At 45.5% G+C, this 14,866-nt stretch overlaps 1 protein-coding gene across 1 annotated transcript in view; it reads right to left on the bottom strand.

Moving 5' to 3' along the window:
* LOC148730293 (uncharacterized) overlaps nucleotides 1-2,409 on the bottom strand; it is a 141,050-nt gene extending 138,641 nt beyond the window's left edge. Inside the window, exon 1 of the mRNA XM_088759490.1 lies at nucleotides 1,577-2,409. Within this exon, the coding sequence (XP_088615616.1) occupies nucleotides 1,765-2,313 (549 nt within the window). The 5' untranslated portion in view covers nucleotides 2,314-2,409 and the 3' untranslated portion in view covers nucleotides 1,577-1,764. The remainder of the gene's footprint in view (nucleotides 1-1,576) is intronic.
* Between the last annotated feature and the right edge of the window lie 12,457 nt (nucleotides 2,410-14,866).

Below are 14,866 nucleotides of genomic sequence, written 5' to 3'. Positions count from 1 at the left end.
ACAAAGGCGCGATTATTAGAGTAAATAATGTTAGATAACTAATGAGTGGTCCCTTAGAAACCGAAGTTTTAAAGGTTTGCTGATATCATTCGCTGAGGAATAACGTTTTCATGTGCTGGAGATCGATATTTCTCCCGACAAAGCTGATGCATGAAAAGGTGCAGTTATGGAATATTTGTGGTGATTAGGTGTCGCTAGATTACGATTATTTTCAAATTGCCCTAATGAGTATTGAATTTCCTTTCGGAGAAAAACTTGTGCATGCAAAACGTAGTGAATTAGACTTATGGAATATTGCAGCTTTCAATTTCATTCAGTGTTCACATAAATTATACCCGTGACAAGTTTCCGCACACTGTCTGTTTCACCGATGAATAAGAAGAAATGAATCATAGGCGAGACAGGCCCATCGATGCATTATATCTTTTAATATTTAGCCAAGGCTCCAGTAAAGGGCTCTAAATTGTTGGTAACATAATTATTGAGTGTAGGAGAATGAAACTAGATAACTTACTTGAGCTCTTGAAAGACGTGACCTTCTGTTACTTCACGTCCTACTCAGTTGATATGTGGTTGCTGTCCGGTCGCCGGCTGTCCGGCTTTAGAATTACCTGACACATGTTATGAAACTATTTGTCGAACCAAAAAGTCGTAATTTTAAGCGAAATAGGTAATCGAAGCTCGGAGCTCTATGTTCGAAGTTCCTGACAGAACAAAGACAATTATTAGTTCATCGAGTGAAAACATATTTGCAATGCAAATCAATCATTTCGTTACCTCACTGTTTGTCATCTAAATGACATTTCGACAAGGGTAGGTGTGATTTTTGCTAATGATACTTTTTACTGCAGTGAACTGTAGTTGTGTCCAGGAAGAGTTACTCACATCTTATGCGGAAGAAGACAAAATCACAGGATTCAAAGAGGGAAGGAAACAATGAGAGTAAAGACAAAGATAACTTCTTGAAAAACTTTTGAGTAAGAGAGTAGAAATATGAAGACCTTTTTCCAAAAGCAAGAAACCATATATGCGATAAGCGCAATGTTCACCTGAGAAAAGCGTCCAGAATCTAACTCAAACTTCGTGTAGACTGGCATAATATCTTGTTGAGCATGATGTGAATTTCACAAGACACGGTTTTAACATGATTATAGCACCAGCACTCCACTTAATTTCAGACTTTCCAGTAAACAAAGGAACTTAAGTGAAGGTGTAGTCTGATCGTCCGGGTGAGTGTAGTCCTGAAAAGGACTGTTGTCGGTGGTAGTGACTGACGTTTCGAGAAACTGTGCGGAAGTCATCATCCGAGTCAAGTGAATAGTTGTTGTTAGTAGAGTGTTCTTATTTCAGTTCGTGTAAAATGATGGGTCAGTTTTGCCGTGATGTTATTGGCTGTAAGACTCAAGTGGCGTAAGACTATCGTGATTGGTCTGTTTCGATCCGTAGGTAAAGTTAGGTCGTTCTGTTCGGTCGTTCTGTTCGGTTAACGTTGGTTAGTAACTGACGTAGTGTGGTGATGGGTTTGTGGGCGACGCGGATATTGAAGGGTAGTAAGATGCGCGTCGAAAACAAATACTGTAACGTTCTGGAGTTCGCTTATACAGTTCGCTTACAGTTCGCTTACAGCTCGTTTAGTTGTTTGTTATCCTAGATTGTATCACCTCCGTTCTCACTTTACCGTGCATAATAAATACTCGAGTAAATGTCTCCTGGAGCCTTGGGCGTGAACTTGGAGGCCTGGACACTACACCTCCTCTCTTTTCTTTAGTGAGGCTTGAAGTCTCTGTAAATTGTTTCCCACGCGGACGTTCTGGCTGGTACTGATCTCCGGGGTTCCGATGGCGCGATTGTCGGTCCCCTGTGCGTCTCTTGCATGACTATATTTCCTTCTCCAGGAACCTCCCCTACTTCAATATGGCGGTTCGTTGGTCGCCTGCTCATCGGTTGTTGTTCTTTGTCCCAATCCAAATCGTCGTGCTCCTCCTTTCCAGCATACTTGAGTACCTTACAGTGGGAAGAATTGCGGGATTTGACTTCCTTTCCTCTCTTCACAGTGATAATACTCCCTTTTATTCCAACGACTGCATATGGTCGTGGATCATAGGGCGGGGTCAACGTGTTACCCCTATTCTGTTTCAAAAGGACACGGTCACCAATTTTGATCAAGCTTTGTGATGTGTGTCTGCGCTCATCAGCATAAGCTTTCATTTGCTTCTTCTTTCTCTGGTCTCTTTCACGGATTAGTTCATGGCGTTGTTCTTCCTGGGGAACGACCCTTTCTGGCAGTTTTCTTCTTATCTCTCTCCCGAACATAAGCTTATCGGGACTCTCTCTTGTCACAGGATGGGGTGTAGCACGATAGTTGCCAACCGTCCTTTGGATCTCTTGTTTAAATGCTTTCCCCTCAATCTTGGCAGCCCTCGCGCTCTTTTTGACCGTCTGGATGAATCATTCGACGTCACCATTTGCCTCCGCCCATCCGGGTGTAACTTTCCTGTGCCTGAACCCTTGTTCTTGGGCATATTTTGCAAATTTGGACCCATTAAATGGGGGGCCGTTATCTGTCTTCACCTCTTCTGGAATTCCATAAGTAGTGAAAACACGTGTGAGCTGGGGAATTACAGCCTCTGCGGAGGTACTTGTGACAAATTCTACGAGAGGATACCTTGAATGCTGGTCCCATAACACTAAAGCCATGTCCTTATTTGGAAAAGGTCCCGCAAAATCCACACTGATCTTCTTCCACGGACCTGTTGGTAGCTCTGACATTTGGAGTGGCTCTCTGGTGTGGCAAGGGATGGTAGCTTGACAAGCTAGGCAATTCCCAACGTGCTTTTCGACCATCTTATCGATTCCGGGAAACCAAACGTGGGCACGAAGCAGTTGTTTCGTACGAACGATGCCCTGGTGACCCTCATGAGCAATTTTCACCATAGTACCTCTGAATTCTCGAGGGACTATGATTCTTTCACCCCGAAGGACAAGACCGTCAGCCACAGCCAATTCATCGTAAATATTGAAGTACGCTTTCATGTCTTGGTTCCTGTGGTCGATCTTCCTCTCCCGTATACAGGTGATTAACCTTTTTAGTTCCTCGTCGTTTTCCGTTGCCTTTACCAGGTCCTCTTTGCTGATAGCCCGGGGAATGTCACTTGCGACCACGAAATTCACGTACTGCTTGACATCCTTGGTAGTGCCTAGTTCCCTTCTAGTGCAGGTTTCACGAGGCAGCGGGTGCCTAGATGTATAATCGGAGATATTCGTCTTTCCTGGCCTATATTCGACCTTGAACTCATAATCGAGCATTCGTGCCATCATTCTTTGCAGCCGTATTGACGTCTGATGCCTTGGGTTGTTCAGGATGACTTCGAGCGGTTTGTGATCGGTGACTATTTTGAACGGCAAGCCATACATGAATACATGAAATTTCCTGCACGCAAAACCTGCCGCCAGCATCTCTAGCTCGATTTGGGAATAGTTCCGTTCCGCATCTGAGAGGGCCCTGCTAGCGTATTGCACCACCCTCCAGCCTTTGTCACTCGACTCACGTTGGACCAAGGTCGCTGAGATTCCTAACGGACAGCCAGCCACATGAACCTGATGCTCTGCGGCGGGGTCAAAATAGACCAAGACTGTGTCTGAGTTAAGGCCTTCTTTCAAACTCTCGAACGCTTCCTGATGATTTCTCGTCCAGGCAAAAACGTTGGCTTTGAGTAAACCTCTCAGAAGTTCGGTTTGAGGAGCATACTTTTCCATAAATCTCGCGTTGTATTGCACTGTACATAGGAATGAGTTCAGTTCCTTCGCGTTGCGAGGAGGCTCGGCCGCCTTGATAGCCTCAACCTTTCGCGGGTCAGGGGATGCTCCATCTTTAGAAAACTTCATCCCGTAATACACACAACTTTGCTTATTGAATTCACACTTTCCCTTGTTAAACGTGATCTTCTTTTCTCTAGCCTTCTTGAATAAATTGTCTAGACTCCGATCATGTTCCTGTTGTGTTTTTCCGTACACAAGAATGTCGTCACTGATGTTGAGGCATCCAGGTATGTCTCGGTTGATCTCCCTGCTCACGGTGTCTTGAAAGATTTCACCCGCGGATCTCGTGCCAAAATTTAGCCTTTTGTATCTGTACAACCCGATGTGCGTTGAGAATGTGGTGATGTCCCGACTGTTCTCTTGCAGTTTCAGTTGATGATAGCCATGATTCATATCCAAGTGGGAGAAAACAGTTGCTCCATTGAGCTCATATGTGATATCCTCGAGAGTAGGCATAATAGTATGGGTCCGCGGAATGGCTTTATTGGCCTCTCTCATATCCACGTTCAGTCGAATTTCATTCGCCGTTCTCTTGGGTGTAATCACGACTGGGGATACCCAACTGGTAGGCACTTCGACCTTCTCGATTACATCATCTCTTATAAGTCTCTCCAGCTCCGCCTCCAGTTTTAGCCTGACGCTTAACAGGATCCTCCTGTGAGGTTGAGCAACTGGTGTTACTGTACGGTCAACGTGTAGATCTACCTGCACTCCTTCCATTTTCCCGATCCCCAGGAACAGGTCTGCGTATTCCTCAAGTAATTTGCTTGTGAACATTTCAGAATCAGTTCGTATTGCATTCGTAAACACCACCAGGCCCAGACTTTCGGCAGTCTGAAATCCTATCAAGGGTTCCGTGTTGGTGTTACCTTTAATGACGTGGAACGTAGCCAGGATGATTCTCGTGTTTGACTCTACGACTGCATCGAATTTTCCCATAACTGTTAATGGTCTGGACGGGTTTTCATTCGTTTGGTACGAGCGCAAAACACTTGTCGACTTCTCCAATTTGATCTTATTTGCCAGTAGCTGCTAAAAGGTGCATTCATCCATTACGTTAACCGACGCTCCTGTGTCGATCAGCACTTTGACTTCGTGGTTTTCGATTTTTATACTTCTTACTGGCCTGGGTTTTGTGTTGCTTTCGACAGCCCCAACTTCTTCGATCCCACGAAGGGATTCCGCGTCACTGCCATCTCATTGCACCTCCTGACGAACTGTCTTTACGATACTCTTATTTACTTTCCTTTTACTCCTACAGCATTTGGCAAAATGATTCAGCTTCCCGCATGTGGTGCATTTCTTTCCCCATGCCGGGCATTTCTCCTTTCCTCCCGCGTGTGGAAATGCGCCTCCACAAAAGTAACACTCTTTGTTGATACCAGTCGGGCTCTTTTGCCTTCCTAAAAAGACTCTCTTCAATTCTTCCTCGGTATTGTTCCTTCGGCGACTTTGTTGCTCCATTTCGATTCTCTTCGCTTGTTTATCCGACAATTCCTGTGCTCTAGCGTAATATAACGCCTCCAGAAGCGAGTGCGGCTTACTGAGCAAGCGACGTCTAACTCTCTTCGATTTTCCCTTTCCAATTAGCTGCATTTGTATTTCAACTTCACGCCAACCCTCTGGAAATTCACACGGAGCCGCTGCTTGCTTTAAACGCGTGGTGTAATCATCGTACGACTCCTCTTCCTCTTGGACTAACTGCCAAAATTGGTATATGCTAAAAAGATGATGTCTTTTAGGCTCAAGATACTCTAGAAGTTTCTCTCCTGCGGTTTCGAAGTCTTCTCCCGTACCTTCTAGTGTGTCAAAGATGTCCTGTACTTTGGGACCAGCACAGTGTAGGAGTAGTGCTCGTTTTCTCGCTTTGTCCTTTATATTCATCGCTGCAGCGTATACTTTGAATCTTTCGAGATATTTTCTGAATCGAGTGCCGACCGATGTAGGATCTCGGTCCGGGTCAAACGGTCCGAAGTTGAGATTTGTATCATATGCAGCCATTCGCAGAGGTTTCTCGATCGAAACAATTCGATCGAACGCTTAAAAGATGATCCTCGTCGCCAATGTAACGTTCTGGAGTTCGCTTATACAGTTCGCTTACAGTTCGCTTACAGCTCCTTTAGTTGTTCGTTATCCTAGATTGTATCACCTCCGTTCTCACTTTACCGTGCATAATAAATACTCGAGTAAATGCCTCCTGGGGCTTTGGGCGTGAACTTGGAGGCCTGGACACTACAAATGCCTTCACCGCGTTTTTACGAAGAACAACTACAACAGCAACTTCATCCGACGAAACACTCACCGACCCACTACTACTACCGAAACAAACGACACCTCAACCCCTACGACTACAGCAGCCATACCGTACATAAAAGGCATGTCTGAAAACATCTCACGCATCTTACTACCCTTCAATATTCGCGTCGCCCACAAACCCATCACCACACTACGTCAGTTACTAACCAACGTTAAAGACAAACACGAACCGAGGAACAGACAGGGAACGATTTATAAGATCAATTGTTCCGACTGCCAAGCCTCCTACATCGGTGAGACTGGCAGAAACCTGACAACAAGACTGACTAAACACAGACGGGCGACGAGGAAAGGTGATGTAAGCAATCACATTGCTGAACACCATCGACTTACCAACCACAACATTGACTGGGACTCTGCGCAATGCCTAACCTACAGCACTGACTATTTTCAACGACTGACTCTGGAAAGCTGGTTTACTAACTTAGAACAGACTCCCCTAAACAGATGTCAACACTTACCCGCTCCGTACAAACGACTCATTCACGACATAAACATCACAAACGACCGAAAAAGAACGACCTAACTTTACCGACAGATCGAAACAGACCAATCACGACCGACTTACGTCACTTGAGTCTTACAACCAATAACATCACGGCAAAACCAACCGATCATTTCACACGAACTGGAATAAGAACTTTCTACTGACAACAATCATTCACTTGACTCTGATGATGACTTCCGCACAGGTTGTCGAAACGTCAGTCACTACCACCGACAACAGTCCTTCTCAAGACTACACTCACCCGGACGATCAGACTACACCTTCACATGTTACCCCCGGTTCAAGCCATTTACTGCAAAGGAACTTGAGCAAAAAAAAAATAATAATAATAATAATGTGCCACTTTTACTAGCGCAATCTGTAAGGGTCTATACCCTCAAACAAAGGGAAAGGAATTCTGTTCGTTACGAAGGAGCTATTAGCTAAAGAACGGCTGCGAAGGAGACGTGGCATTTTCAGGCCAGCGGAGGCAAACACGAGACATGCGCGCAGGAGGATGCTGCGAACCACACGCGACAATCGTCTTTCGAGCTCTAACCGACCTCCCATAGTGTCAGGCTCTGTTCCCCTCAAACAAAAGCAGATTTGCTTTGTAGAGCATTACACAAATTCTCAAACCATTATCTTGGTTGATTGGGCATCGAATATAACAAACAGCTTTTTTGATGCTTATGGAAAAAAGGGCCTTTTAGGTTGGCAAGTAGTGGCGTAGCTAGGATTTCACACATTCGAATTCTGTGCTCCTTACGTAAACTGGTCTACACTCCTGCTTTATTTTGTGTATCAACAAGCTCGTGTTCACACCGCGAAAATGAATGACAAATAGAGTATGATTAGAGCCATGCGGATTCTGTGCATTCGCGCGGTTTTTGCCAAACGGAATTATAGGTTTTATCTATTGTTCTAACAACCAATCTTTTCAACCACCAAAACGCAACAGCATCGATTGCAGAAGTGGTATTACTTAACTCCTTTAATAATTAGCCTACTTAGTTAAAGATTACAATACGTACAGCACGCCAAAAGTTACTATTGTTGTGATGATTTAAACTATGAACAATTTTCAAATTTTAAAGGATTACTTCGATATCAAAACTAGAAATTAAACTTATCAGGTTCTAGAGGAACCATACTCCGAGAAAAGTCCAACGTTCATTGCAATAAAGTCACAGACGATATTTTAAAATCCTGACAGCCAGTGGCAGGGTCTAATTCTATATTACATAGACAAAGTTCAATAACATCTGCGCATGTCACATAGACACCTATAAATCCATAGCAACAGTATGTATTTAACAATTATTCCACTCACGCTTGTTGGATATGAGATGATAGATAGCCAACGAGGCGCGTAGCGCCGAGTTAGCTATAGTCACCTCATATCCAACAAGCGCGAGGGGAATAATTCTTTTATCAAAAACACCCCCACGATATTAGACAAATCCTCTCTTCTCTTCTTTTTAGCTCCCTTTTAATTTTAAGCCAACGCGTACACTTATCATATTTGTAGATTATGGAATATTGGCTCCTATATCATAATGGCTAAGCCCATAAAGTCTTGAATTGCATTATCCAACGATCCACTTTTTAATAATAATTGATATACGTAGTCGAACTTACTCCAAATGCATTTTGACGATCGAACTTCAATAATAGACCGGTTAATATCAGCAAGGATGAAACTATGGTATGCAAAAGATATTTTGTGCCCGTTCTGAGAGACATCTGAGGTGAAAGTTTGAAGCGTAATTTCTCTACTAGTGTCGTGATCTAGGGGGAAAAAACCACAGGGCGTTTCAATCTTTTAAATATTCTGCCATTTTTAGTCTAACGTTGCTATGGTTTCAAGAGTGAGCCTGCAAAAGTTCTTGAGATTTGAATGGGGTTTTTAACTCTGCCTTTTATAGATCGGTTGCAGCACGTGTCAAACGCAACTGACTGCACTCTGACTGGCTCTTTAACTTGTAATGTTGATCGCTAGAGGTCTGGCGTACAAGGAAATTGTCTGTTGTTTCTTAAATTTTCTACATTATAATGCAGCACAATTAGGTGTTGCTGGACTTAATCTGTATAAGTATGCTGTAAACTGAAGTCTTGATATCTTTGTTTGAACTCTCAATTCCGATTTGATCTTCGCTGATCTACGAGTCACGAGCCTAACGCTTTAAATAATTACGAGTTTATGATTATTGAACTTTATGTGTTACCAATATTCAGTTCTGCTGTACGTAGCTAAGCAAGTGCATTCTGAACAAATCTCACTTTCTCATCCTCAGGGCCAAAGTTCTTGACATAAATCGCCAACGCAAAATCATAACACCCTTTTGCTTCTTGGCTGAGACCGAGATAATTGTGCACATCGCCCAGGTTTATGTAACTATCTGCTACCTTGACGTGTTCCGGACCGAATATCTTAAGGCGAATATCCAGCTCTCCCTCGTGACAGTCTTTGGCCTTCTTTGGGTCACCCAGCTGCCTGTGGACAGTGCCCAGGTTATTGTAAGACTTTGCGACATAAACATGCTCAGGTCCGAGCTTTTTTAGCCAAACATCCAGCGCTCGCTCGAGACAGTCTTTTGCCTGCTTTAGGTCACCCAGTGGCTCATGGACAAGGCCCAGGTTATTATAAGACGTTGCGACATCAGCATGCTCAGCTCCAAGCTTTCTCAGCCGAACATCCAGGGCTCACTCGTGAAAGTATTTTTCCTGCTTTAGGTCACCCAGCTGCCCGTGGACAAGGCCCTGGTTATTATAAGACGTCGCGACATTAACATGCTCAGGTCTGACCTTTTTCAGCCGAACATCCAGGGCTCGCTCGTGACCTTCCTTTGCCTGCTTTAGGTCACCCAGCTGTCGGTGGACAATGCCCAGCTTAATGTAAGACATTGCGACAACAACTTGCTCAGGTCCTAGCTTTTTCAGCCAAACATTCAGCGCTTGCTCGAGACAGTCTTTTGCCTGCTTTAGGTCACCCAGCTGCTCCTGGACAGTGGCCAGGTTATTATAAGACGTTGCGCCATGAACATGCTCAGGTCCGAGCTTTTTCAACCGAACATCCAGGGCTCGCTCATGAAAGTCTTTTGCCTGATTTAGGTCACCCAGCTGCTCGTGGACAAGGCCCAGGTTATTATAAGACGTTGCGACATCAACATGCTCAGGTCCGAGCTTTTTCAGCCGAACATCCAGGGCTCGCTCGTGACCTTCCTTTGCCTGCTTTAGGTCACCCAGCTGCCCGTGGACAAGGCCCAGGTTATTATAAGACGTTCCGACATCAACACGCTCAGGTCCGAGCTTTTTTAGCCGAACATCGAGGGCTCCCTCGAGACAGTCTTTTGCCTAGCTCGTGACAGTCTTTTCCCTGGTTTAGGTCACCCAGCTGCCTGTGGACAATGCCCAGGTTATTGTAAGACGCTGCGACATGAACATGCTCAGGTCCGAGCTTTTTCAGCCGAACATCCAAGGCTCGCTCGTGACAGTCTTTTGCCTGCTTTAGGTCACCCAGCTGCCCGTGGACAAGGCCCAGGTTATTATAAGACGTTGCGACATCAACATGCTCAGGTCCGAGCTCTTTCAGCCGAACATCCAGGGCTCGCTCGTGACCTTCCTTTGCCTGCTTTAGGTCACCCAGCTGTCGGTGGACAATGCCCAGGTTAATGTAAGACATTGCGACATCAACATGCTCAGGTCCGAGCTTTTTCAGTCGAATATCCAGGGCTCGCTCGTGACAGTCTTTTGCCTGATTTAGGTCACCCAGCTGCCCGTGGACAAGGCCCAGGTTATTATAAGACGTTGCGACATCAACATGCTCAGGTCCGAGCCTTTTCAGCCGAACATCCAGGGCTCGTTCGTGAAAGTCTTCTGCCTGCTTTAGGTCACCCAGCTGCTGGTGGACAAGGCCCAGGTTATTATAAGTTGTTGCGACATCAACATGCTTAGGTCCGAGAGTTTTCAGGCGAACATCCAGGCCTCGCTCGAGACAGTCTTTTGCCTCATTTAGGTCACCCAGCTTCCTGTGGACAATGCCCAGGTTATTGTAAGAGGTTGCGACATGAACATGCTCAGGTCCGAGCTTTTTCAGTCGAACATCCAAGGCTCCCTCGTGAAAGTCTTTTGCCTGCTTTAGGTCACCCAGCTGCCCGTGGACAAGGCCCAGGTTATTATAAGACGTTCCGACATCAACATGCTCAGGTCCGAGCTTTTTTAGCCGAACATCGAGGGCTCGCTCGAGACAGTCTTTTGCCTAGCTCGTGACAGTCTTTTCCCTGGTTTAGGTCACCCAGCTGCCTGTGGACAATGCCCAGGTTATTGTAAGACGCTGCGACATGAACATGCTCAGGTCCGAGCTTTTTCAGCCGAACATCCATGGCTCGCTCGTGACAGTCTTTTGCCTGCTTTAGGTCACCCAGCTGCCCGTGGACAAGGCCCAGGTTATTATAAGACGTTGCGACATCAACATGCTAAGGTCTGAGCTTTTTTAACCGAACTTCGAGGGCTCGCTTGTGAAAGTCTGCTGCCTGCTTTAGGTCACCCAGCTGCTCGTGGACAAAGCCCAGGTTACTATAAGACAATGCGACATCAAATTGCTCAGGTCCGAGCTTTTTCAGCCAAACATCCAGCGCTCGCTCGAGAGAGTCTTTTGCCTGCTTTAGGTCACCCAGCTGCCTGTGGACAATGCCCAGGTTATTGTAAGACGTAGCAACATCAACATGCTCAGGTCCGAGCTTTTTCAGCCGAACATCCAGGGCTCGTTCGTGAAAGTCTTCTGCCTGCTTTAGGTCACCCAGCTGCTCGTGGACAAGGCCCAGGTTATTATAAGACGTTGCGACATCAACATGCTCAGGTCCAAGCGTTTTCAGGCGAACATCCAGGCCTTGCTCGTGACAGTCTTTTGCCTGATTTAGGTCACCTAGCTGCCTGTGTATAATGCCCAGGTTATCGTAAGACGTTGCGACATGAAAATGGTCAGATCCAAGCTTTTTCAGCCGAACATCCAAGGCCCGCTCGTGAAAGTCTTTTGCCTGCTGTAGGTCACCCAGCTGCCCGTAGACAAGGCCCAGGTTATTATAAGATGTTGCGACATCAACATGCTCAGGTCCGAGAGTTTTCAGGCGAACATCCAGGCCTCGCTCGAGACAGTCTTTTGCCTCATTTAGGTTACCCAGCTTCCTGTGGACAATGCCCAGGTTATTGTAAGAAGTTGCGACATGAACATGCTCAGGTCCGAGCTTTTTCAGTCGAACATCCAAGGCTCCCTCGTGACAGTCTTTTGCCTGCTTTAGGTCACCCAGCTGCCCGTGGACAAGGCCCAGGTTATTATAAGACGTTGCGACATCAACATGCTCAGGTCCGAGCGTTTTCAGGCGAACATCCAGGCCTTGCTTGTGACAGTCTTTTGCCTGATTTAGGTCACCTAGCTGCCTGTGTATAATGCCCAGGTTATCGTAAGACGTTGCGACATGAAAATGGTCAGGTCCAAGCTTTTTCAGCCGAACATCCAAGGCCCGCTCGTGAAAGTCTTTTGCCTGCTTTAGGTCACCCAGCTGCCCGTAGACAAGGCCCAGGCTATTATAAGATGTTGCGACATCAACATGCTCAGGTCCGAGCTTTTTCAGCAAAACATCCAGGTCTCGCTTGTGAAAGTCTTTTGCCCGCCTTAGGTCACCCAGCTGCCTGTGGACAAAGCCCAGGTTATTATAAGATGTTGCGACATGAACATGCTCGGGTCCGAGCTTTTTCAGCGAAACATCCAAGGCTCGCTCGTGAAAGTCTTTTGCCAGCTTTAGGTCACCCAGCTGCTCGTAGACAAGGCCCAGGTTATTATAAGATTCTGCGACATCAGCATGCTCAGGTCCGAGCTTTTTCAGCCGAACATCCATGGCTCGCTCCTGAAAGTCTTTTGCCTTCTTTAGGTCACCCAGCTTCCCGTAGACAAGGCCCAGGCTATTATAAGACGCTGCGACATAAACATGCTCAGGTCCGAGCTTTTTCACTTGAATATCCAGGGCTCGCTCCTGAAAGTCTTTTGCCTGCTTTAGGTCACCCAGCTGCATGTAGACATGGCCAAGGCAACAATAAGACGCTGCGACATGAACATGCTCAGGTCCGAGCTTTTTCAGCCGAACATCCAGGGCTCGCTCTCGAAAGTCTTTTGCCTGCTTTAGGTCACCCAGCCGCTGGTGGACAGCGCCCAGGTTATCATAAGACGTTGCGACATCAACATGCTCAGGTCCGAGCCTTTTCAGCTGAATATCCAGCGCTCGCTCGAGACAGTCTTTTGCCTGCTTTAGGTCACCCAGCTGCATGTGGACCATGCCCAGGTTATTGTAAGACGTTGCAACATGAACATGCTCAGGTCCGAGCTTTTTCAGCGAAACATCCAGGGCTCGTTCGTGAAAGTCTTTTGCCTGCTTTAGGTCACCCAGGTGATCGTGGACAAAGCCCAGTTCATTATAAATATATGCTTTTTGTAATTCATTACTTGGGTTTCTTAACTCGGCGATTGCTAGGACTGCTGTAAAGTAGCTTCTTGCAGCTGGATATTGAGAGTGGTCGCTGCACATTTTTCCGAGAGTTATAAAGATGTTAGAATAGTCCTGCAAAGTCGATCCACCAATTTGAGCGACTTGCGATATTTCTTCTTTAGAAAAGAAGGGGTTGGCGTCTGTAATCACTTTTGCCAAATGAGGGACAATTTTCGTGCCAATGACTAGAGAATCTTGATCCTCAAATCTGGAGAGGGATAAAGCAGCTCCCAGTATGGATTTGATTTTCTCATCCTTTGTACATTTCTTTGTTACTGAATTAGCAACGTAATGGACGACTCCATGCACTCGAATGTACACACCGCTCTCCTCTTCGTCAAACAATAACAATGGGCATCGCTTTATCTTTACGCCAATTGCATCTTTATCTTCATATTCCTTTTCCATTTCCATAATGTACTCGACAACAATATCTTTTAATATTGGTTGTGGCGCACAAAGAGAGAGGAAAGTGAACAAGTGCTTTATAACTCTGTCGGAACTAATTTCCTTTTCCAAGGCGAGTGTTATTGCTGTGGTTATTGTTTTTCGGTAACTTGGGTTTGTCTCAGCTAGAATGTTCTCAGTTGTGCGTCGTTGTCCTTTTTCAAGTTTTATTAGATAGTCGGTCCAGCCGAAGTTTGGAGCTATTTTACCTTCCCGAACTTGTCTTACATAGACGGCGGCGCTGGCCAAAGCAAGTGGCAGGTAGTCCAGATACCGTGCAATTTCTTTTTCCATCTTATCATCAGTGACACCAGAAAGGAGCCTTAACAAAGAGCTGGCATCGTCAGGAAGCATCCCTTCACTTACTGATATTTGCTGAATGGAAGAACTTGTCAAAGGAATAGACGCGGTGTCTTGCGTTGTTATCAATAACTGGCCCCTCATCCATCGCTGGTTTGCTAAATCTGTCAAACAAGTATCTACCTGGGACAGATTAGTGACATTGTCAACAACCAGTAACCACGAAGTGTAAAGCCCAATTTTTGCGCTTATCAGGGTCTTGAGACTTGCAATTTTCTTTTCTGTGTTCAGATCTTTGGAATTATAAGTGTCTGTAACTGAGTAATCCGGACATTTACAGTTTCGAGCGAAAGAGACATACGATTCCAAAAGTGTCTCTGAATTTTCTGCATTAAGCGTCATAACAAATGAAATCCCAGAGGGAGTTTCTTTGCTTTCGTCGAAAAATTGCTTGGCTACTAGTCGAGCCAGCTGAGATTTTCCACTTCCAGGGTTTCCTGATAAGTACAAGGTGCTTAAGCTGTGATTGTTGGAGCTTTTGAGTGCTTTGAGATATTGTATGATTTTACCAACATCAGATTCGCGAGGGGAGACGTCATGTGCAGGTTCAGGGGGGAGAATGCAAAATGGGGGGACTTTGGTTTGCAGCTGTTCTTCAAGCGTCTGCCGCTGATTCTCTGTTTTTTCAAGTTCCTTGTCTTTTTCTTCAAGTCTTGTTTCTTTTTCAACAAGTTCCTTTTTTTGTTCTTGAATTTTTGTCTCTTTATTTTGAAGCTCCTGTTGAAGGTCGTTAACTTTCTTCAGAACTTTTCTCAACTCTTCCGTTGGGAAACTTGTCTGAGTTTGGACCTCAAGGATTTGTAGAGTGGGAAGACCGAGCGACAGAAATGCAGTAGTTACCGTTGAAATCGCAATTTGAAAATCTTTGCTGGAAAGGTGGCCTCGTGGCATATGC

The sequence above is a fragment of the Stylophora pistillata genome, chromosome 5, assembly GCF_964205215.1.
Source record: "Stylophora pistillata chromosome 5, jaStyPist1.2, whole genome shotgun sequence".
NCBI classification, from domain to species: domain Eukaryota; kingdom Metazoa; phylum Cnidaria; class Anthozoa; order Scleractinia; family Pocilloporidae; genus Stylophora; species Stylophora pistillata.
This window is presented reverse-complemented; position numbering and strand designations above follow the sequence as displayed.